Source organism: Muntiacus reevesi, chromosome 3 (assembly GCF_963930625.1).
Source record: "Muntiacus reevesi chromosome 3, mMunRee1.1, whole genome shotgun sequence".
NCBI lineage: Eukaryota > Metazoa > Chordata > Mammalia > Artiodactyla > Cervidae > Muntiacus > Muntiacus reevesi.
Window position 1 is genome coordinate 30,445,195 of NC_089251.1, and position 24,064 is coordinate 30,469,258.

The 24,064-nt window shown below is 38.1% G+C and overlaps 1 protein-coding gene across 3 annotated transcripts in view; it reads right to left on the reverse strand.

Moving 5' to 3' along the window:
* The window catches only part of ITSN2 (intersectin 2), a 119,652-nt gene that overhangs the window by 14,998 nt on the left and 80,590 nt on the right, over positions 1-24,064 (reverse strand). For 2 of the 3 annotated variants that reach the window (XM_065928660.1, XM_065928658.1), the window contains exons 24-28: positions 22,231-22,397; positions 20,096-20,141; positions 19,892-20,013; positions 18,802-18,898; positions 18,206-18,397 (exon numbers count right to left, since the gene is read on the reverse strand). In XM_065928660.1, the coding sequence (XP_065784732.1) occupies positions 18,206-18,397; positions 18,802-18,898; positions 19,892-20,013; positions 20,096-20,141; positions 22,231-22,397 (624 nt within the window). Of the gene's footprint in view, positions 1-13,201; positions 16,519-18,205; positions 18,398-18,801; positions 18,899-19,891; positions 20,014-20,095; positions 20,142-22,230; positions 22,398-24,064 lie in introns of those variants that run through there. The other variant, XM_065928661.1, reaches the window with a different exon arrangement.

Here is a 24,064-nt window from a genome sequence, read left to right on the forward strand (position 1 = left end):
TCCCCTGAAAGACGGCATCGAAACCCACTCCAGTATTCCTGCCTTGAGAATCCCATTGACAGAGGAGCCTGGCGGGCTACAGTCCACAAGGTCGCAAAGAGTTGGACACGACTGAAGTGACTTAACATTTACCACATAAACAGGATCGGCAAGTATTGTCCTGAGAAAATTTTCAGTTAGGGATGTATTTGTGGATGTAAAATGTAGTTCTTATTGTGAGCTGCTGCTTAAAAAGTGTTTGAAAAACATTTCTCTAGAATTCTCAAAGTGCTCAGTGAGGAAACCTAAAGTGCCCAGAACCCAGCGGTTCCCAGCAGGAACACTACCTCAAACCGAGGGAACAAAGAATGGTGGTTCAGGCTACCCTGCAGCCACAGAGCTTGGGGGCAGCCCAGGGCATCTCGCCTGGCGTCAGGGTGAGAAGTACCGCATTCACTTCAGATCAGTGTACAGGCTGAGCTCAGCGTCAAACTGAAGTGATGTTAATCTCAGAGTCGTGGGGTTAGAAACTGAAGGCTTGGCTTACGCACAGGAGGAGGGGAAAGGCTTCATAAAGTGCTTATCAGACAAAAAGAAAAAGCAGGTAGAGGCCCCGCAAGTGACAGCAGTGGGCAGTCACGGTACGTGTCCGAGAGGGAGACAGGAGAGAAGCAGGAAGGTCTGGGGAGTGAGGCCGCAGGAGCGGGGGCAGTTGCCAGGGGCCTCTGCAGACGGCGGAGTTTGGATCGAGGCAGACGCCCCGCTTGGGGACAACTGTACAAAGCCACAGAGGTGGAAAAGGCCAGGATCAGACCAGGCTCTTAAAGGAGGTTCTCTTTCTGACTGCTTTGAAATGTTCATGTGTTTTGTAGAGACTGGGCCTTACAGAGAGTTCTCGTGAAGACAGCTATTCCACTTTCTGCACATGCTGCCGACAGCTTAAAAAAATTACTTCCACGGTCAAACAAAAATTGAATTAAGGCAGGTTCTGTTTGGTGGTACCAAGAAGAAAGCACAGTACCACTGTCATGCTCAAACTTCTCACGCTTTTCTGGGCACTGTGTTTCACCCTGTTTTGCCAGGGAGACCTGCACGAATGAGCAAGAACTGGGGACAAGCAAGGCTAACTCAGGTCCCCACCTGCTATGGCTCTGCAGCCAGGAGGCTGATGCCTGGGACAGTGTTGCTGATCACCCGCCACCCAGCTGGCTCTGGTAGAAGCAATGGCAACAGTTTCTAAGGCTGCTCTACCTCTTCGCTGGTGGTTTACAAATCCTGGTCATTCATATTCTGCCACGTTCACATTCCAGCTCTACTGTTACTTAGATAACATTTTTGTCCACGTTTGAGCTAAATACCTAGGGAAGTCATGGGTTCGATGTGCTGGTTATGTTTCTTCCAATAGTCACTACCATAAACATGTAACCATTAACATAAGTTGAATTTTCCTGGGCCCTCTTTTTGCATGCCATTGTGTTGGGCACCAACAGGATATCACACTTTAGGAAAGAGTGATTTATGTTAAAACCTGCAAGCATCGGCCTGTCTGTTCAATGTCTGTGAACAAGAGGAATAGTCTCAGGCAGTTTATTGTTTCTAAAGCTGGAACATACATAACGTTAGCTTCATCAGGATGAATGTGGGACAATCCTTGTACTAACATCCTAGCTGACATTTGTGCATTTCATTACTTATGGTTCTTACATGTTTATCCTCAAAATTTCTAACCTGACCCCTACCATCACTTTCAGATGCTCTTATCTCTGACGTCAGGGAAAAAAAACCAAATACAGGCGTGATGCCCCTTTAACTTCCTGCCTGTGTCAGGGGCCAAGAGGATCCTACTTTTTCCAGAAGCCAGAATCCCTAACCCACCCTCTCTGGCAGGACCCTTCCCCGCCCTTCCACTTCCACTTCCAGTCCTCAGTGGCCCCTCCAGTCTATGAACACAGTCATGTGTCCCTCCTACCACAATATTTACAACAAACACACACGTTCCTTCAACGCTGCTCCCTCCTCAGACATCTGTCTCTAGTCTCACAGCCAAATGGCTCTAAAGGGGTCTGTCATTCACTCCCCAACCCCAGCTCTGTCTGTCACCTCTCCAACTTAGAGTCACTGGCTTCTGTCCCACTGCTCCACTGACACTGCTTTTTGCTTTTGTTTTCTACCTTTTTGTTTTATATTGGAGAAGAGCCAATGCTGCTGTGATAGTTTCAGGGACTCAGTCAGACATAAACATTGTATCCTTTCTCCTCCGAACTCCCCTCCCATCCAGGCTGCCAGGTAACATTGAGCAGAGTTCCCTGTGCTATACAGTAGGTCCTTGTTGTTATCCATTTTATTAATAAATATAGCAGCAAGACAGTGCTTTTGTGAAGGTAATGACGACTCAGCATTGCCAGTCCAGAGACCCCTGGGAGCTCACATCCTCCTGTACCTGCCCACAGCCCTGACACCTCTGATGAGCTGCTGCTTCCAGCCCTCCAGTCTCTCCCTCAGCCCCTGTCACTCTCCTCTTCCCGCTGTGTCCGTTTGCATTTCTGCTTCTGCCTGCCTCCAGGCTCTCTGCTTTCCCCAGTCCAGCAAACACTACAATGTATTCCCGGCATTCCTGACCTGGCAGGGTCAAATGAGTGTGGGCAAAGCTACAGATGCCTTTCTCTGCTGGGATCACAAGGTGCATGGACATACCAAGGCTCTGAGAAATCCTGCTCTAAAGAAACATTCAGTTTGAGTGAACTCAGACACTTACTTGACCAGAGAACCCCCTGTTTTGAGTGGAGAGTGAATCCTTCAAGAACTGAGGAATTAGGGTTTATGGATAGAATACACCCCTCTGCCATCCTCTACACCTGCACTGTTCAATACAGTACCCATTAGCAACATATGGCTACTTAGCACTTGAACCTTGGCCAGTCCAAGTAGAGAAGTGCCATAAATGTGAAATATACACCAGACTTTAAAGACCCAGTACAAACATCCCAGAATGTAAAATAATGCATCAGTACAGAAATTGTTATACCAATTACATATTGAAATGATAATATTTTGGATAATGCTGGGTTAAGTAAAATTAATTATTAAAATTAATTCCATCTGTTTCTTTTTACTTTTTAAAATGTAGCTGCTGGAAACTTTTAAATTACACATGAGCTTGTATTTGTGACTTATATTATATTTATATCGAACAGCTCAAGCCAGCTGCTACATTTTTTAATCAGGTTTCCTCCCTGATGGAAATGTTCAATGGCTGCTGTATTTTGCAGAATGAGGTCCTAACTCGGGGGGAGCACAAGGCTCTGGAGTCTCCGGAATCCAGCAGCAGCCTGCCTCTAAGCATGCTGCCCACCTTCTGGCCACCCTGGCCTGTGCTCAGTCCTCATGATGAGCTGCACACACTGGCCATGGCTTGGCTGTTTCTGCTTCTGTCCTGGGCTCTGTCCACAGCCCATCTTCACACAGAAGCCATCTCATTACCCCTTCAGGGTACAACTCACATGATCCTACTCTGGGGAAACCTCTCACATCCCCTGTCCCACTTGTTCCCACACTGCTTCTCCTTCATGATTCCGTGATACTGGTTGCATCTATAATACCTCACATAACGTGACTTGTAGTTCATTTGTATATAGTTCGTATGGCCATCTCTCCCAGTGGAGGTTAGGGACTGTGTCTGACACAGTCTATAATATAACACTTAGCAGTGCTTTTGCCCATGGAGGTCGGAAGACTATTTTGTCATCTCCAGACCCATTTCTCATCTTTCCCCTGCTCTGCTCTGTACTTTTGTCTTACTGAAGCACATCTCTTAATGGTTCCTTTAGTCACATCTATTAGTGGTAAATACTTTCAAATTTTGCCTGAAAATGCCTTTATCTTCCCCCCCGTCATGAATAGTATAATTAAAATTCTAGTTTGACAGTTATTTTTTCTTAACACTCCCTATAGTTGAGTTGAGTTGTGTGCAGTCAAGTCTGACTGCTGTTCCTGTGTAGTTAATCTGTTCTTTCTTGCTTACTATTTTCAACATTTTTTTTTTCTCTTTGGTGTTTTGCAGTCTAGGTGTGGGTTTATTTTTTCCCAGAAGTCATTGTTATTTTTGAATCTGTGGAGTCACATCTTTCATCAATTCTAGAAAATTCTCAACCTCTAAACAGGCCAAACTCTAAGGCTACTTTTGTAAGCTCCTTTCTTACTTGGCTTCTGCCTGGATTTGGTTAATGAGAGGAGGCTCCACTGGGATACTGAAGACTATTAGGGTAGATTAGGAAAAGAATCCTCCTGCCACAACAGTGAGATGACAAGAAAGCATTTAGTCCCCACTGGGTAAAGAACAGAAATGCCTGGGCTGCATCTCACATAAATCTGGAGTTCAAGAACTCCTAAACTGATGAATTAACACAAAAATTAGTTTCTGACTGGTGATACCTTCAGGATGCTTGCCCAGTCTGAAGGGTCACTCTCACAACCTTGGTTCCACAGGATTTACATAAAAAAAAAAAACAAAAAAAAACCAAGTCTTGCTAAAGCTGAGTTCATAGTAAAAAATTACAAAAAACAAGGACAGACTCACCATTCATTTTGAGGATTAGTGCTGCAAGAACTTTAGAACAAAAGGGGGTATAAAATATATATGTTTAAAATAACTCAAGACATATATAATGTACTTGAAATCCTAAGTAGGGTGTAAAAAAATAGGCAGATTTGAAAAAGAAATGAATAAAAAGGTAAATATTATCATAATATTAATAGATGAGATAGCCGATCAAACACATCTGAGGAAACAATTAGTAAATCTGAAAAAGAGCTGAAGAAGTTACTTAGAATAGAGCCCAGAAAGACAAAAAGATGGAAAACATAAAATTAAAGTTAAAAGATATGGAGGAGGAAATGACAAGGCCCAACATACATCTAACAGGAGCCAAGGAAGGGAGAATAAAAAGAATGGGAAGAGATAATATTGAGAGAATGGTTGAGAATGTTCTAGAACTGATGGAAGTTATGATTATACAGATTCAGGAGGAACAATGACTCCTGGGAAAAAATAAAATAAACCCACACATAGACTGCAAAATACCAAGAAGAAAAAATTGTTGAAACAGTAAGAAAGAAGGGGCAGAACAATTATACAGAACAGCAATCAGACCTGGCTGTAGACAATGCAACCTAAGAATAGGGAGTGTTGAGAAAAAGTAACTGTCAAACTAGAATTCTAATTATACTATTTTTCAAGGAAGAAAGAAAAGAAAGAAGTCGCTTAGTTGTGTCTGATTCTTTGCAACCCCATGGACTGTAGCCTACCAGGCTCCTCTGTCCATGGGATTCTCCAAGCAAGAATACTGGAGTGAGTTGTCATTTCCTTCTCCAGGGGATCTTCCCAGCCCAGGGATCAAACCAGGGTCTCTCACATTGCAGGCAGACACTTTACCCTCTGAACCACCAGGGAAGAGAGGGAAATAAAGGCATTTTCAGGCAAAGTTTGAGAGTATTTACAACTAATAGATGAGACTAAAGGAACCATTAAGAGATGTACTTTGGTAAGAAAAAAATCAAATAAAAAGAGAAATAAAGAAATGCAAAGGGTAGTGGAAAAAAAGAATGATGAACAGGAATACTAGTAATGATGTGAAGAAAGCTATTTATATTCGAAAATAATAGTGATGACTATTGGGATAGTGGGATAAATTCAATGTGAATTTTTAAAAAAAGAAGCAAAGAAAATATACGGTAAATAAAACATATCAAAAAAGATAGATATAAATAAAAGTTATCAAACCATTCTAATAAATATAAACAGCTTAAAACTGTCAGTTAAAAGAGAGATTCCAGACTGGATAAAAAAAAAATTCAGCTAGATGTTATTTACAAAGACACCTAATACATAAAGTAACAGAAATATTAGAAGTAAAGGACTGGAAAAAAAACTATCCAAATGCAAAATATAAAAGAGCAGTGTGTGGGGGGATTTATTAGCAACAGACAAAACAGGATTTCAAGGATTGTATAAGACAATATCGTAAAAAACTCATGAAAATGTAATAATTCTTATCTTATTTGCAATTAACAGGAGTATCTCAAAATCTAAGACAAAAAGTTGACAGAATTACCTCCCCCAAAAATATAAAGAAAAAAGAAAAACTAAAAAATCTATCATTGAAGTAGTAGATTTTAATATATTTTTCTTAATGAAAATTAGTAAGAATATGAAAGATTTGAACACAATTAACAGGCCTCATATAATGAGAATATAAACAAGAGAATACACATTCTTTTGTTCAGGCAATCACAGACATCTGATACTTTTCTTCTTCTCACACCTCACATTTAATTCACTTTTAGCTCCATCTTCAAAATAGATCAGAGTGGTCCATAATCTGACCACGTCCTACCTCATCCACCACCATTTTGATCCCCCGCCAACCCCCAATTTAACCTAGCAATCCAGAGCTATTCTACTAAAACATAGCAGGTCATGTCACTCCTTGGATCAAAACCCTTCAATGGGGTCTTCTCACTCTGAGCAAAAGCCAAAGTTCTAACAATCAGCCCACAAGAAACAATCTCCCCCACCTCCGTGGATATCTCTCTGTCCTCACTGCCTCCTCCTCTTGCTCCTTCCTCATACCGGCCACACTGACCCCTGTGTTGCTCCTCAAGCATCACAGGAATGCTCCTTGCACGTAATGTTCCCTCTACCTAGAGTGATCTTCCACGTGTCCACAGGGCTTCTTCCAGATACCCATCACATCTGTCAAGTCCTTGCTCACATTATCACCATGTCAGAGAAGCTTTATCTGAGTAGTCAGTTTGAAACAGAAATCCCTCCACATCCACCTCTCCCCACCCAGCACTCTCTCCTCCTAACCTGTTTCAATTTTCTAAGATATCACATACTTACTCGTCTTGTTTTGTCTTACCCTACTCAAGTATCAGCTTCAAGAGGGCAGGACTTTTTATCTATTTTACAATCTTCTATGTCTCCAGTGTCTGACACATAGTAGGAGGTTTTACAAGTATTTATAGACGATGATATGAAGATAGACTCTGAGCTGCAGGAAATGGTACATCAATATTAACTATAGACAGTCAGAGAATGATGAAAACATCCTGGGAAGTTCTTTCTGATAGACAAGAAGAATGGGAAAGTAGGAAAAATGAGAGATCATGGCTACTATCAGGTCAAAGTTCCCAGAGAAATAATGAGTGGTAGGCTGGACCACAAGACCCCCCCAACCATGTCCCCGCCCCCCCACATACACTTGTTTTTTAGGATGTGGAGACTGGGAGACAAAACATGAATAATGAATAATGGTTATGAAAACTCTGTGTCCCGCTATAATTGGGAATCACTCTTCTAAATTACAGTGCAAGCAAGAAAATGAGGCATCTTCGCAGATAGCTGCAAAGATTCCAAAAAGTGAAGGACAAAAGGCAATCTGTGATGACTGACACAAAGAGGGCTTGTTCAGATGACGTCACGAAGTTCCAGAAAGGTCCTTGCCCATTCTGAGGAGAGGAACGCCTCTGAACAATGCTATTCTCTGTGTCCCCAAGTTCAGCTGCCAGAGTGTCACATAATGGTTTTCAGTCTCACTGTGTGGAAGATCAGTGAAGAGATGAGATTTTAACAGTAAATCCAGATGACTGAGCTGGGTGCATTTTCTGAAGGCTGCCTTTAATACTGAAGCTTTATCAGGGCAATAGGAAATTATTGAACATCTTATTTTGTATGAGAATAGCCTTTTATCTGCTTGGCAAATATTTACTGAGTGCAAACCATGTGCCAGGTAGCATGCTCCCACCATGAAACCATACATATTTGTGGTTTTGCTTTTGGAAATTTAAATAATCCTTGAATAATTTTTTAAGCTCTTGTGTCATTTTTTGATGCTTGTGAAGTTCTATGCCATCAGGTGTTATGTCGCTTACATACAGAAAGGACTGTGTGTGGATAGTCTAATACTGCAGACCATCAGAAAGCAAAATATTTGACCATCAGAAAACAGACACATTCTAAAATTGCCAAAAGCAGCTCCTATGATAAATGCAAGTGGATCTGCATTTACCAAAATAAAATAAACTTGGTTTTTTTTTTTAAATTTACAGTAAAATGTTATAAGCCTAAAAGACAGCAACGACCTCCCCAAAGCAGACAGAAGTGCAGATTCTGGCCTCAAAAAGCAGTTAGTTGAAGCTGATTTTTGCATTATCTTCTAGTCTTCCAGACTTGACCCTATGTCACTGACTCAACTGAGGAAATTAATGTACTATTCAGAATACAGAATATTATGAAGAGATGTCATGAAAGAGTAGTTTCTTCATGTTCACACAGCACAGACCTTCCAATTTTAACAGTACAAATAACCAACGTGTGTATCACTATTTACAAACCTCTGATCAATCCTCTGATTAACAAATACAAATTTGAATTCACATATGGAAAATCTGAGGCTTAGTAGTTAAGGGACTTACTGTAGGGTTTAGAACTACTAAATCCCTAAATCTAGGTGTGTTGATTCAAGTCTTACACTTTGAAATTCCAGGCCATTTTAAATGGTGGTTACACGACAATCCTATCTGGGGTGAAACACTGGCAATAGTGTGTACAAACCTGACCTGGCCTCAAGCTTGCTGAATTCTCGAGGAAAAAAAGATTTCAGTAGAAATATTTGGAATGCCAAAAAACCCAAAGGCACTGAAGAAGCCAACAGGGTCCTTACTCACCTTTAACTCTTTTTTATATCTCTGTGACATCATTGGTCCCTTTACTAAACTTCTATTCAGTTACACATGCATAACAACTTATATCTAACAGCCAACTTCAAACAGACTGTGTACCCTTCATGCTCTTTATTATTTCGTCCATTACTACAGTACTGACCTGGGGCAACAGGAGTTTCATCTGTACATATGGTTTTTTCTTGTTATTACTAAACAGACTGCTACACCTCTAACTTTACCCAATGGTATGACTATACAGCCTGTGTTTTCCAGCTTGTTTATGACTATATAATACTATGCCCCAAACTGCCGAGTTTAGAACACACTAATTCTGTAGCACTGCCTGACTCTGATTTCATGGTGGTTAACAGGTGACCACTGGTGACACAGGTTTCACAGCAGCAGGTCCTTCCACTACCTTGAAATGCAACTTTACCAGCCTCAATTCGCTTAATGCTCTTTACCCTCTTCTCACCTCTATCTTGGAATTAAATGATGACTGTTCTAATTTTGTGATTTGAAGTAACAACTCCAAGTTAGTGAGGGATGGCTGAGAGCATAAGCTCTGGAGTCAGATCTGGAGTCTACTTATATTCCATCACACCCAAGATGTTTGGTTCATCACTTAGGATACAGCAAATGCTTGGTAAGTATTAACTGTTATTTCCAGCATCTATATGCTAAGACACTGGACTGGTGGTTCATAAATTGCTTAAGTCTCACCTGTAATATAGATATTACTCTCTTCATTATACAGATGAGGTGAAGGCTCCTAGGGGTGAGCTCATAGAGCCATGATTCAAAGCAGCCACAACTTCCTATTAATTCATTTTATCACTCTTGGATTTTGCCTTTGATAACATCATTAAGACATCTCTCTTAAGCACATCTTTCCAAATTTGTTGTTGTTTAAAAGTTTTAAAAGTGATTATAAAGACAATTTACTCAACTTAAAAATAAGCAAAGGATATGAATACACACTTCTCCAAAAAAGACATACAGATGGCCAACAAGCACATGAAAAGATGCTCCATCATCATTAGTCATGGAGGAGTTTATAATTCAAAATCACAACATATCATTTCACACCTACAAGGATGGCTTTAATAATATGTCAGATAATAACAAGCATTGGTAAAAATGTGGAGAAACAAAAACCCTTGTACACTGCTGGTGGGAATTTAAAAAAAAAATTGTAACCATTTTGGAAAACAGTCTGGCAGTTTCCCAAAAAGTCAAGCCATTTGATCCAGCAATTTCATTTCTAGGTACAGACCCAAGAAAAATGAAGTTGTATGACCATGCAAAAACTTGTACAGAAATGTACAGAGCATTATTTATAAGAACCAAAGAGTAAAAACCCAAATGTCCACCAATTCATATATGGATAAATAACAATGGAATATTATTTGGCCATAAAAGGGAATGAACTACCAATACATCCTACAGCATGATGTACCTTGAAAACATTATATCCATACAATGGAATATTATTTGGCCATAGCAAAGAATGAAGTACTGACACATCCTATAGCATGATGTAACTTGGAAACATTATGCTAAGTGAAATAAGCCAATCAAAAAAACCCCAAACATTTTATGGTTCCATTTGTATATGTCCAGAATAGGCAAACATGGAGACAGAACACAGATTAGTGGTTGCCTAGGGCTGCATGGATGGAGAAGGCAATGGCACCCTACTCCAGTACTCTTGCCTGGACAATCCCATGGATGGAGGAGCCTGGTAGGCTGCAGTCCATGTGGTAGCTAAGAGTCAGACACGACTGAGCGACTTCACTTTCACTTTTCACTTTCATGCATTGAAGAAGGAAATGGCAACCCACTCCAGTGTTCCTGCCTGGAGAATCCCAGGGACGGGGGAGCCTGGTGGGCTGCCGTCTATGGGGTCACACAGAGTTGGACACAACTGAAGTGACTTAGCAGCAGCAGCAGCAGGGCTGCATGGAAGGCAGGGTGCTTAGGCAGATATGAAAGTGATAACTAATGGATACTGGTTTCTTTTTGAGGTGATGAAAATGTTCTATAATGACTACATGACTCAGTGAATATACTAAACACCACTGATTTGTATAGTTGGGGGAACTGTATGGAGTGTAAATTATGTCTCAACAAAGCTGTTACCAAAAAAGTGATTATGTTCAGTTTTATCCTTTTGGATATTCTTCTTAGAGATTCTTATCCTTGTTATAATATTCAGCCCTTGCTTCCTCATCTTCTCTGCATGTACATTTTACACAGAGAAAACACTGCAGCCTTTGATTTTTCTTCTTGTCTTTTCATTGGTTCAAGCTACGGCTGTACTGCAGGAACTTCATGATTATGAAAATGGGAGGCAATAATAGCACTGGAGAGTAGAAGCTAAGAGGATGGACTCTGGAGTCAACCACTTGGGTTTGAATCTAGCTCTACCACTGACTATCTGTGTAACCTTGACCAAGTTATTTAACTTCTCTGTGTTTCAATTTCCATGCCTATAAAAAGAAAACAATAATAAGGACCTTAGAAAAATACCTAGAGTAATAAGTACTCAATAAATAGCACTTCTCCTCTTTTCATTTTACTGATATGAGCAATGGTAGAACAGGTAGAATTTTATTATTTTATAAAAATGGTGATATTAGCATAACAATCTCTTCATTCTCCTAGAACCTTTGTTTCTTGTCTTCATGGGTTCCTTTCACTAATCAACCCTTAAGTCCTGATACCCTCAAAGGTCTGATTTTCTCCTCAGGTCACCTCATTTACTTTCACTGGCTCAGAAACTATCAATATGCATTCATGCCACCAGCTGATGTACATCAGATGCTGTATATCTTAATTATATCTCATTACCTGCTGGACAATTCTATCTGGATGTCCCACGGGTACTTTGTAGTCAAAACCAAACTCATCTTCTTCTCCCAACTGACTCTTTACTGTAGCTGGTGGCACCATTTCTCCCCGTCACCAAGATACAAACCTGGGAATCAAACTGACCCTTTCACCTGCCCACACAATCCATAAATCCCTCAACTCCTCCCAGTGTTCCCTCAGAAACTATTCTTAATGCTGCTTCATGGTTTTTTCTCCACCTTGGCTTCTGAGTTTTTAAAAATCCCCATGCCTAGGCCTCACTTCAGGCCATTTAAATCAGACATCAATAGCTTGTCAAAGCCCCCCAGGTGGTGATTCCAACAAGCAGCCAAGCTAGGAATCTCTGGTTTAGCCCCCAGCCTGCTCTCAAGCCTCAACTTGTCTTGCTGGCTTTCCACTTCTACTCCAGCAATAATGAACTGCTATAGTCACCCCTCCCCTCCTGCATCCAGGCTGCTGCTTGTCTCTATCACTCTCCCCACCACTCTACCCACCAATCTGGCTTTCTCCTACTTATCTTATGGATCAAGCAGTTGCCTTATCCAGGAAGTCTTCTCTAATTCACCAATCTACAGATGAATTAGGTATTCCTCCTCCATACTCTCTTGTGTGCGTGCATGCTAAGTCACTTCAGTTGAGGTCAACTCTTTGCAATTCTATGGACCATTGCCCGCCAGGCTCCTGTCCATGGGATTCTCCAGCAAGAATACTGGAGTGGGTTTCCATGCCCTCCTCCAAGGGATCTTCCCGATGCAGGGACTGAACCCACGTCTGCTGCAGGGGCAGGCAGGTTCTTTACCACTAGGGCCTCCTGGGAAGTCCCTGCACTCTGGGCGCCCAGTAAATATCTCTGTGTGCTTAGCATGCTGTTTGATAATCATCTGCTTTCATGCCTGATCCTCTTACAGTTAGGTCCTACCTGGACCTGGACCATCTGACACTCATTTTCACATTCTCAGGACCTAGTACTCTGCATTCGCTTATACAAATACTCAACACATGTTCGTTGAAAGACTTTACCGAGATGAAAAAAGGTTTTTGGAAAGAGACTGTTTATATCATACATTGACAGATGGGTTGGATTTTGATCCACTTTTTTTCACTCAAGGTGAAACCACCAACTTGATTACTGAAGTGTAAAACTGCTTAACTCTGGTGCCTCCAAGCATCCAGTGGAATTTCTTTTACTGAATATAGACTCTTATTATTTTGTCTTAGTCTACATTTAAGACTACTAAGACTAATGTCTTAGTCTACATTGAGTATTAGTCTAGCAATGAGTATTAACTTGTAAATTCCTTCCAATCTTTTTAGAGATAAAGTTGGAGTAAAAATTATAAATAACATAGTAGTCTATTATTATCCTAGATATTTTCTTTTACTTTCAAATCAAAATTTCTTTTGCTTTTGAGATACATACACTTATCTTGGATCAAACTATCTCAATTGTTACCACTTAAAAATTTCTTTTGTCCCTTGTACTACAATACAACTTGCTGGTCTGGACCAAGAGACCATGTTAAGGAAAAAGAGAAATTCCAAAGAAATTCAAACAGGACTAGAATATAAACAGTTAAAAATAAGTTTTAAAGGATGCTTCAAAAGAAATACACAATACAAATAATGTAGTTTGTGTCCCTTTAATAAACACACTTGCATAGTTATATTACAATTTTGTAAAAATGAAAATGAATGATCTCATGCCAAGCGTGCCCAGCATTTGCACAATCTCAATACCTTTAATACTATAGTTTTCAAGACGCACAAAATAAAAATTTAAGGCAAAAAAACAGCACTTTGCAACAATTTAATAATTTATTACATTACAGTAGCATCACAGCAGCATCCAATAATGCCACTATAGGCAAAAGTCTCTCAGTCTTTCCATTAGAGAGTCTATTTACAAGAATTTATAACTTGGTAAAATTCATCCTAAGAAAACTTGGCAAATAAAGCTTTGGACTGGAATTGGCATTGCTTTCTCTACTTTTCCTTCCCTTCCCCTACTTTATTTTAAACTATCAGAATTCATATTATATTTTAAAACACTAATGTAGCAGTTATACTGTTTTAATAGCTGTATTATTTTAAAATGACTCCCTAGGATAAAGTTTTAGAGGAAACTATACAACAGGTAGGATTGATTTAGATTTTCAAATTTTCTAAAAAAATCAGCTTTGGTCTTAGAACTGATTTTTTCATTGCTGAAAAACCCATCAGGTTTAATCACATACTGTAGAAATGATTACAACATACTGCAATTTTTAAATAAACAGGTATTTTGTGGTGTTTTTTTTTTTTCAGCTTTACTCAGACCCAAAGTATCAACACTAAGGTATTTTGATTCTTCACCTCCTACAGGGTTCAGATTTGCTCAGTTGTGCTCCCATTTTAAAATTCTATGTTCCTGATAAACTCCTTCTAATGTCGCTTTCTAAGTAAACTGAAGCTGCCTCTTATACTGAATGAGGAAGAGAGCAAATATGTGGCTGAATATGAGGTATTGCAAAGGACTGCATGCTCCTTTAAAAAGGACAAGTTATTATTATATGTCATACCATTTCCTTTACTTTTAGCTTCCTGTCAAATATATGACAAAATACCTAAACAGAGAGAGGTATTTCTGTAAATACAGTAAATTTATTTCCCAGATAGACACTCAGTTTAAATACGCCATTATAAGACTTAGTCCATAGTACCTGATGAATATATTCTTTTCAACTTGATTTACAGACACTAATCTCTACCAGAATGTCATTCTTAGTAATCTATAGTTATCAGTGTAAAAGGGAAGCAATTTGAGCTACAAAAATACCTTTGAAATAATTTATCAGTGTATTAAATAAGCCCAAATTCAAAATTATAAAGAGAGAATGTTATACTATATCATGTAATTAATTAAGTGGTCTTATTTCTAACTTCAGGATTTAAGGTGGATTTAAAGTTAACTGCCCTGAATTTGAACCCAACTAACATGTTCAGAAAATAAAAGGCAAGACCAAGTAACCCGTACAATTTAGAAGATCAGCTGAATTTACAAGGATTCAGTCTTTACACTGTACCCTTTAGTGACTGCAGGCAAATCTGTTATGCCACCTGTAAAATAATATTATTGCTTTCCATTTAATGTCATATTTTATAAAAGTATCATGATGATGCCTAATGCTAAAAGTTGAGGTGGTCTAGTAACTAGAAATCCCTGCCTCAGGGAGCACACATGCCTGTCACCATACATCCCAATGATGTGAAGTATTCCGGAACACAGACATTTAAATTTTGTGAAGTTCTAACTAAACCGTTGATTCTTCCTCAAGTGTTATAAAGTTATGATTTAGGGAACATATGACTAAAATCATTCATTCATAATGTATAGGCACATTAACACAAATATTGCACAAAATATGCCTCAGAGATATAAAAACACATTTCACTCTTCTTAAAGAACTCTGTGAGGAAATAAAACTCTGTGATTGTATGTACACTTTTCCTGATAATACTTGGACATTCAGAAACAGTAGATTGCACTGCAGTTTGTAAACAGTTTAAATTGCATAATCTTCTCATTGATTTTCAAATATGATTTAATACTATCCACTAAAAATCAACTAAGTACTCTCACATTTATAATAAAGTTTTACTATCCTTGCAGTTTTTGGCTCAAGGAAAAGAAGTGAAGTCCTATGCCAAAGTTGCCAATGTGGTTGAAGAATAGATATTAGGTAGAGAATTCTGAACGGTAAAATCAGTTCTGTAGCCACAAAGCGGCTTCATGGACACAGAGGGATGCCAGCTCCCACACAGCTTTCCTTCACTCCAATTCATTCTCAGCTAGATAGAGACTGTCTGCCTGCTTCAAGGGCATTTAAACTCTTCAAGCATTTCTTATGATCTTTACTAAATACATTAAGAAGAAAGTCAACCAGTGCCCCTTTGTGACCTGGGACATGGAGTCACCTCATTAAAATAGATAACATGAACTTCTGACTTTAAAATGTATAGATATAAATGCTCTGCTAAGGCAGAGAAAGTGTCATATATTGTAGTCAATGATGGGAGCCTTTCATTCCTCAAGAATAATCCATTTTTAGGTAATTAGTAAAGAAGTAACAATTGCCTGCTGCAGCACATTAGCAGTATCTTCATGAGCCCAGAGACCCCAGTGGACTCCCACGGTACAGGGCTCATTTTGGGATAGCTGCAACAGATAAAACCCACCCTGCTCTGCACATATGGCTGGGTGGGGTGGGCCACTTCCCTCCTCTATGAGGTAAGAAAAGCTCCCCCAAAGTGTCATCACTCTCATCCCAAAATACACAGAAAATAGAGAAAAGGATATTTCCAATTCTTGGCCTTTTAACAAACTTAAATATTGGTACTTATAGTGGCATATTAGAAAGTAACAGAGGAAACAGTGCCTGTTGGGGGACAAACTGCATATTGAACCAATTAAGAGCTCACTGTGATTAGGATTAGGTCAAACGTAACAGCAAAACATAAGCAATTCTGAATTTTGTAATGAATATACATGTTGCAGTAACATTAGAAAAGCATGGCAGCCCATTCCAAACCAGCAAGAACAGTTTGTGCAAATAGTGGGTCTTTGTGTGTTTGAACTCCCACCATGTAAGGGCAAACTCAGTATGCATGCTAATGACCTACAATTACCAAATTAAAAAAGAAGAAAAATGCTAAAGGATGCCAGAGTGAACAGCAGGGAAAGCCACACAAAGACCCACTATCCTTTAACTTGTTACAAATAAATTTTAACTGTAAATTAGAAACACAGAGAAATAACCACAAGTGGCTCTAACATTTGAGAACGAAGCTAAGGAATTGTGTAGGAGATATTTGATCAGGGCTGCCTGCCCTGTCTCCACGCTAGAGTCAAACTTGGATAGTGGGTCTCTGGGGTGCTTTCACACTGGAAGACAACACTGGGTCCTATAAAAAGAAAAATGAGGGATAAAATGAACATAAAGCAAATCAAGTGGGTGAGAAAAATTCTACTGATTATACATGCAATGTCAACAAATTTGAACTACTAAAATTCTCAACCTTTAGAAAATATTCTAACTACCTAGTAAAATGAAAGTAATACTTATAAAGGCTTTAGAAACACACATGGTAGTCTAAAACTTAACTAGTTTTCACTGACTCATATATTCCTGGCTGATCTTCCTTTAGAACACTTTCATATTTTCTTATATTTCTTATTGTAAAACTTAAAAGGGAAAAAATATGTTCCACCATTGGAAAATAAGATAACAACAAAACATTTGGAAAACGATCACTTTACATTGTAGACACTATAAAAGTCAAATGCACTGACAAACTAGAATGCCTCCAAGGATCACTTAGCTCAAGATCTTCCAGACCTAGTGGGTCTGAAAAGTACCTTCCTCTCTCAGGCTCAGGAAAGACACCTCGGGTATTTTAATAACCAGACAAACTGGCAAGCCCTGAAAACTGCCAAACCATCAGTAGAATTTAAAAATGGTCTTTCATTAAGGTAATCCAAGTTTTATAATTTTCCTTACTACCTCTCCTGAAACCTTGAGGTATTTTTAGGAATATTCAAAGCATAAAAAATTGGACTCCACCTCCAGACTGGGACATTCAGCTGCTCTATCTAAAGGACGGTCTTCTCCCCAAATCACAATGATCTTTATAAGCTCTAAAGTGAAAATAATGCACTAATAATTTAAAATGATAGATATAGTACAAAGTAAATTCACAATACTTGCACTTAATTGTAAACACATCTCAGCTTTGACTGGGTTATCATTTATATGTTCTTAGAAGCTAAGTTAAAATGAGAGGCTAAAGCTTTTAGATAATTTCACAAGAATGATAAAAACACAAATCGTGATGTATTTTATTAAGAAGGACAAAAAGATCAAAAGGGTGAGGAAAGGTGACCTCTATTTTATGAAGTTAAAAAAATATTTCCAAGTACTGTTTATTCTCTAATGTTACATTTACTGTGAAGTGTAAGAGGTTAGGTATCAAGAGATAATTTTACGTAATACCAAATCGTATACACTGAGATATGGATCCCTGCAGTAAAAGTAGTAAAACAGATCTTAATTCATATATCTCTGTGGCATGAGTTACCTACCTTAAAAAAATCACCTAATGAGATTTTTGCAAGCACTTTATTTGTAAAATAAATTTTATAATTTTCTTCTAACCTGGGTGCTATGTAATAACATGGGAAATAAATAAGGTTGCGAAATTAACAGCGCCTGTACACTAAAAGGGTCATTCTTCACAGGTGAATACACCAACTGCCAGCTAGTCTCTACTCTCTCTTAAGCTGAAAAAGACTGGTGTAAAAATAAGCTGCAGTATAGACTGCTACCATACCAACAAACTCATGAAAGAACTAGAACTTTTTTTTTAGATAAATTCTAACAGTAAGGTCTGAAGCTAGGAAAAAAGTATTAGAAAAAAAGCAATATAACTTTTGATTTTGTGAAAGTTTCTTATTATATTTTCTTACTCTAAACATTAATATACATTTGCTGAGAGTGCTAAGTTTGAGATCTGATTGAGAAACGTAAGGAATGCAGTGCTGTATATTAAAGCTGATGCACTATTAAGAAGTAAATAGTTTGATATTACTCACACTGCTGACTTGGATCTGCATCTGTCGTCATCTTAACGTAGTTTGAAGGGAAGAGACCAGTAACCCCGCTGATTTCTCCTTGCCACCAGTCAGGATCATCTTTGTTTAAAACATTAATAAGCTGTCCCTTGGAGAAGTTGAGCTCATCCTCGTTGTTTGCTGTGTAGTCATACATGGCGATCACCTGACACACTGCCAGAGAAAGAACAACAAAGTAACAAGTTAAATTGAGTAATTCTTCCTACTAGCAGCATGCCTTAAAATTCTGCCAAGATTTCCCTTTAGCTGTTCTCTCCCACCCTCCTTCCTCTATTCCCTGTTTCACAAAAGCAAGAATTTCCCAAATGTAGTTTGGAAATCCAAGCGACTGCTTTGAAGTATGATGGTGAGCAATTAAACAACTTCAAGGAATGATGTAGTTCAAGCATCACTGAACAGCTGTGGCTGTTTCTAACAGAACTTTTTAGAAAGGAAGTTCTCACAGAGGTAAAGAAAGAACAAATTTTAAAATATTTTTCCATTGGCTAATCTAAGAAATGCTGAGTTAAAAAAAAAAAACTTCCTAAGATGAAACACAAGTTAACCCATTTCCATACCAGGATGAAAGGCAGGTGTAGTTCTTTCACTGCTTGGACCCAAAAGTTTAACGTGGCTGGCAGGGAACCATCCTTTCTGTCGCTTTTTCCCTCTGGCCTATAAAATTAGTAAAAAGAACACAAAAGATGAGACTAAACACAATTGTTGAGACATAAACTAAACATGAGAAAATCCAAACTGTGTAGTAAAGAATTTAACCTTGCCCAAAGGGAGGCCTGGCCTTTGCCTATGGCTCCTGGAAGGTAATCTCTAAACCTTTGAAAGGTCTTGACCATTAAGAGTGTCTCAGTTTATGTGGGGGTCTTAACCATGCAGGAGAGCCTAATGATGTGATTAATGGTGGACCCTTTGGGTCATAATATGAACTCAACCTCTGGAGGGACTGGAGACTGAGTTCAGCCATGTGAGCAATCAACTGTGTCTACTTGATGGAGTTTCAGTAAACACATTGGAAACCAAGGCTCAAGTGAGCTGCTGCTTGGCAATACTCCATGTGTACTGCTGCCAGGAGATTTAATGCTGCCCATGACTCCATGGGAAGAGAACAACAGGAAGCTCTGTGTTAGGAACCCTCCTGAACTCCAACCCATACATCTCTTCCCTTGGCTAATTTTAATCTAAATCCTTTTGCTATAATAAATCGTTAACCATAACAGCTTTCAGTGAGTCCTGTGAGTTTTTATAGGAAATTACTGAATCTGGGAGTGGTCTCAGGGTCCTCCAAACTTAGAATCTGTGTTAGGAGGGAGGGTGTCTTGAGAACACTTGAATTCTGCATTGGCCTTTGATGTCAATATTAAACAACTGGAAGATTCAATATGCATCTCAACACTATTTGTAGAAGTCTATTTAGAGATTGTTCAGTCTCAAAGTTCTCTGCATACTTCTCTGCATATTTATAAACTTAAAAAGACTTTTCTAATGTTCTCCTAGTAAGTAAATACCTCTTGGAGCTTTGTTAATAATCAATCAAATGAACTATTATTTATTAATTAGTCAAATAAGACAAATTAAATTTTTATTAATCTTATTTTTCTAATGAGCAGGCATTAATAATAAAATTAACAAATGTTATTTAAAAGTTATTACCTGTAATTCTCCTTGCCACCACCCACTTGTGTTTTTCTTTAGAATTAGTATTAACTGTCCTGGTGCGAGGCTAAGCTGTTCAGAACCAGAAGCCGCATATGCTGACGTTACTTGAGCAATCTCTGAAAAGAAGAAAAACAAGGGACTATGAATTCAAGACTATTAAACACCTTAGTAGTTTGTCAGCTTCATCATGATACATACCAGGTTTCTTGTTTGATGTTCCAGATTTGCTAGCACTCCCAAAACCCTATAAGGGAAAAGATACACTGTTTTATCATTTTTCAACAATCCAGGGTTAAAAGTACACAGGCTATTAGGAACTAGAGATTTCTAATTCCCAGGGTCCTTGTTTCTTTACAGGAAGAGCAAAATAATGATTAACCTTATACTGATCAAATAAGTTAAGAATCCAATACTTACAGGGAGATCTGATTCTGACAGAATACATTATATATAAGTAGCTGATGTTGGCAACTCAACAGGAACAGCTCGTTTTCTGAATTTTTTCTGAATATTAAATGTTAACACAAATACATTTCATCATTGGGGGGTTAGAATCAATGCCCACCACATATAACACATGTGCTCTAGGTATGTTAAGGCATATGTGAGTTTTGCTCCTGCTACATACAAGGTAGTGCTTTTATTTTTAATTTTTTGTCATGTTCCACCTGAACCTGACCTAAGAACAAAGAATGCATACCAGCAACTATGACCTGTTTGACTTTACAAGATAAGTTGGGCCATTCACATTTCTTATTTTTAGGAATTGTTATTTGTAGACATTTTAATGATGGCCATTCTGACAGATTGTACTTCATTGTACTTTTTAGTTTGCATTTCGCTAGTAAGTAATGATGTTGAGCAGTTTTTCATGTGCCTACTGGTCATCTGTATTTCTTCTATGGAGAAATGTCTATTTAAGGCTTCTCCCTATTTTTCGATTGGGTTGTTTTTTTGGTGTCGTTGAGTTGTGTGAGCTGTTTGCGTATTTTGGAAATTAAGCCCTTGTCAGTTGCATCATTTGCAAATATTTTCTTCCATTCTGTAGGTTGTCTTTTCATTTTGTTTATGGTTTCCTTTACTATACAAAAGCTTGTAAGTTTGATTAGGTCCCATTTGTTTATTTTTTGTTTTTATTTTTATTGCCCTTGGAGACCGACTGAAGAAAACAGTGGTATGATTTACATCAGAGAATGTTTTGCCTGTGATCTCTTCTAGGTGTTTTATGGTGTCATGTCTTATGTTTAAGTCTTTAAGCCATAAATGTAATTTTTAAAATATTATATAATGAAAAAAATTATATAATGAAATGTAGCAATATAGGTAATATTTGCATAACTCAGTGATTCAGTATTTCCCAAATAATCAATGAATGATGTTATTACACTCAGTATGCAAAACAGACTGATGATGGCTGATTCATGTTAATGTATGGCAAAAACCACTACAATATTATAAAGTAATTAGCCTCCAACTAATAAAAATAAATGGAAAAAAAAACAGACTGATGAATTTTAATGTTAACAATAAGGAATGTTCACTGATTTGGCTTCAGATTCTGCATTGCAAATAATCTACAAAAATCTAGTACTTGTCAAGTTTTGGTACAGCAGTGTTAAAGAAGAACATCCGCAGATATGTGAACATGTCATTAAAATACTTTTGTTATCTCTCATATCTGTGTGAGGTTGAATTTTCTTCAACTACTTCAACCAAAAGAATACACTACTCTTTTCATTAAACGTTTTGAAAAGGGAGAAGTACATATTTGTTTTTCATTAAAAGCAAGTTATTAAGTCATCATATAGTAGGTTTAATTTTGTTATTTCAAAATGAATTAGTAAATTTTTAAAAATTTCAGTCTTAATTTCTAATATGGGAAATATTGCTAGATATAAGTCATATATTTTCAGAAACTTTGGAGTCCTCAATAACTTTTAAGAATGTGCAAAGTTCCTGAAATCAAAAAGTCTGAGAACTGCTGCTAGTGGTGGGAGAAAGGCAGCAGGAACTCCAAGTGTGGGCTGGGTCATAATAACGTCAGAGCCTTAAAGATTTACAGATTCCTTTTAAGCCTCCCTGAATCCAAACCATTCCCTAACTTCAGTTACCATGAGGCCCGGCCCTATCTATGGCTCTTGTTCTTGGAATTTCATAAAATCATTTCTCCTTTATCTAACAGGATCTCTGTAATAAACTATATTTTATTGGAGTTACCTTAAATGGTCTCCTTGTAACCAAAGCAGCCCGACCAAAACCACATGTAAGCCTCCTTTATAAACATGAGCTTGAGCAACAGGACTGATTCTGTTTCTATACCAAATGAACTCTACCTCCTGATCTTTTGGTTTGACATAATTTGATGGAAAAATTCCAGTTCTGTCTCCAATACTTCCTGTCCACCATTCTCCATCTTTCTGGGTCACCAATATTTCTTCACCTTCAGTGAAAGTCAAATCTCCAGGTTCTACACTTGAATATGAATAAAGTGCAATATACTCTGTAGGGAATAAAGAAAAAAGAAACTAATTTTGGTTATAAGATTACGGAAGTAAAAAAAAAAAAAGTGTTAATTTCCAGGATTTTGAGTAAATTTGCCGTAAAAGGCCTTGTGACTTAAGGAAACCTAATGTAAAGAGATGTTAAGGCAGAAAGTAGAATGAAGTAATTACTTAATAATCACCAGAAAAAGTCTGGGGCTCCCCAGGTGGTGCCGGTGGTAAAGAAACCGCCTGCCAGTGCAGGAATTGTAAGAGACACAGGTTCGATCCCTTGATCAGGAAGATTCCTGGAGAAGGAAACTGCAACCTACTCCAGGATTCTTGCCTGGAGAATGACATGGGCAGAGGAGGCTGGTGGGCTACAGTCCATGGGATCTCAGAGTCAGACACAACTGAAGCGACTTAGAATGGATGGAAAGCTTTATCACAGGTTTCTTTTTTCCCACTGTATCATCATCATCATCATGTCACAGAGAATAACCCCAAAGCTACAAATACATATCAGTATCTCTACAGGGTCAAGACATGAAAAGTTTTTTTAATCTTCTTACATATAGTTTAATCTCTTAAATTCTTTTCTCTTTAATTCTTTTATATACAGTTATGCAAATGCCAACTCTTCAGCTAACATCAGTGTGAGAGTCCAGTTTCCATCACAATGGTCCAGCTCCTAGCACGGTGCTTGGCATGGAATAGACGCTCCATAAATATTTGTTAATGAATAACCTTAAGGGAACTATGTAAGTTTTTATATGTATTTGTATTTGTTGACATGAAATTTGATCTGCAGATCATAAACTGAAGATGACCAGAACCATCATACAAAAACTATTTACTATACACATTCCCATACTATTCAATTTAGCTGACTCAATAAAACAAAAATTGACCACAAGGTTAAGGTATGTTGTAACAAGCCAGGTTCTTTCCAAAATGCTCCTCACCACTTTCCTAGCATCATTCCAATGCCTTTATTCCACAGTAAACCTCTGGCTCTAGGCTTGCTGGTAACTTAAGTTCCCTAACCTTTCACAGCTGAGCCTTGGCTCACGCCTTTCCCTCTGTCCACCAAGCCTTCTCTTCCTTCATCACTAAGCAAGATACTACTCATCGTTTAAGATGATTCAATGTGGCCACCTCTGTGGATTCATAGGTCCTACTCAAAATTGTGTTTTCATTCATTTGTTATAGCATTTATTACAATTATATGCCTATCCTTCCCATTCTGCTGTTAGTACCTGGGAAACTGTGTTTTATTCATCCTTGTATATGATGAATAATTCTAGGCTCTAGCATAGAATCTCTAGTAGATAATGAATAAACTGTTTAACTTACTATTAAACTGATTTTCTTGAACAATATAAACAAAATGTAAACTATTCAACTAGTTTTACAATGGATATATACAATTAATTTATAAATCTATATAACTATTACATAAAAACACTGTCTGAAATAAGGGTAGACATTTTTCAACACATTTTCAAAATTAAGATAGTCAAACAACCCAAGGGGCAACAAAAATTTCTTTGTAATATTTATGATTAAAGTGTATCTTGATTTCAAATCCTACTTAATGATTTATGTGGCATACTGTAATTAAAATGCAATTCAGTGAACTCCCTGGTAGGCCAGTTGTTAGGACTTCATGCTCTCACTGCCAAGG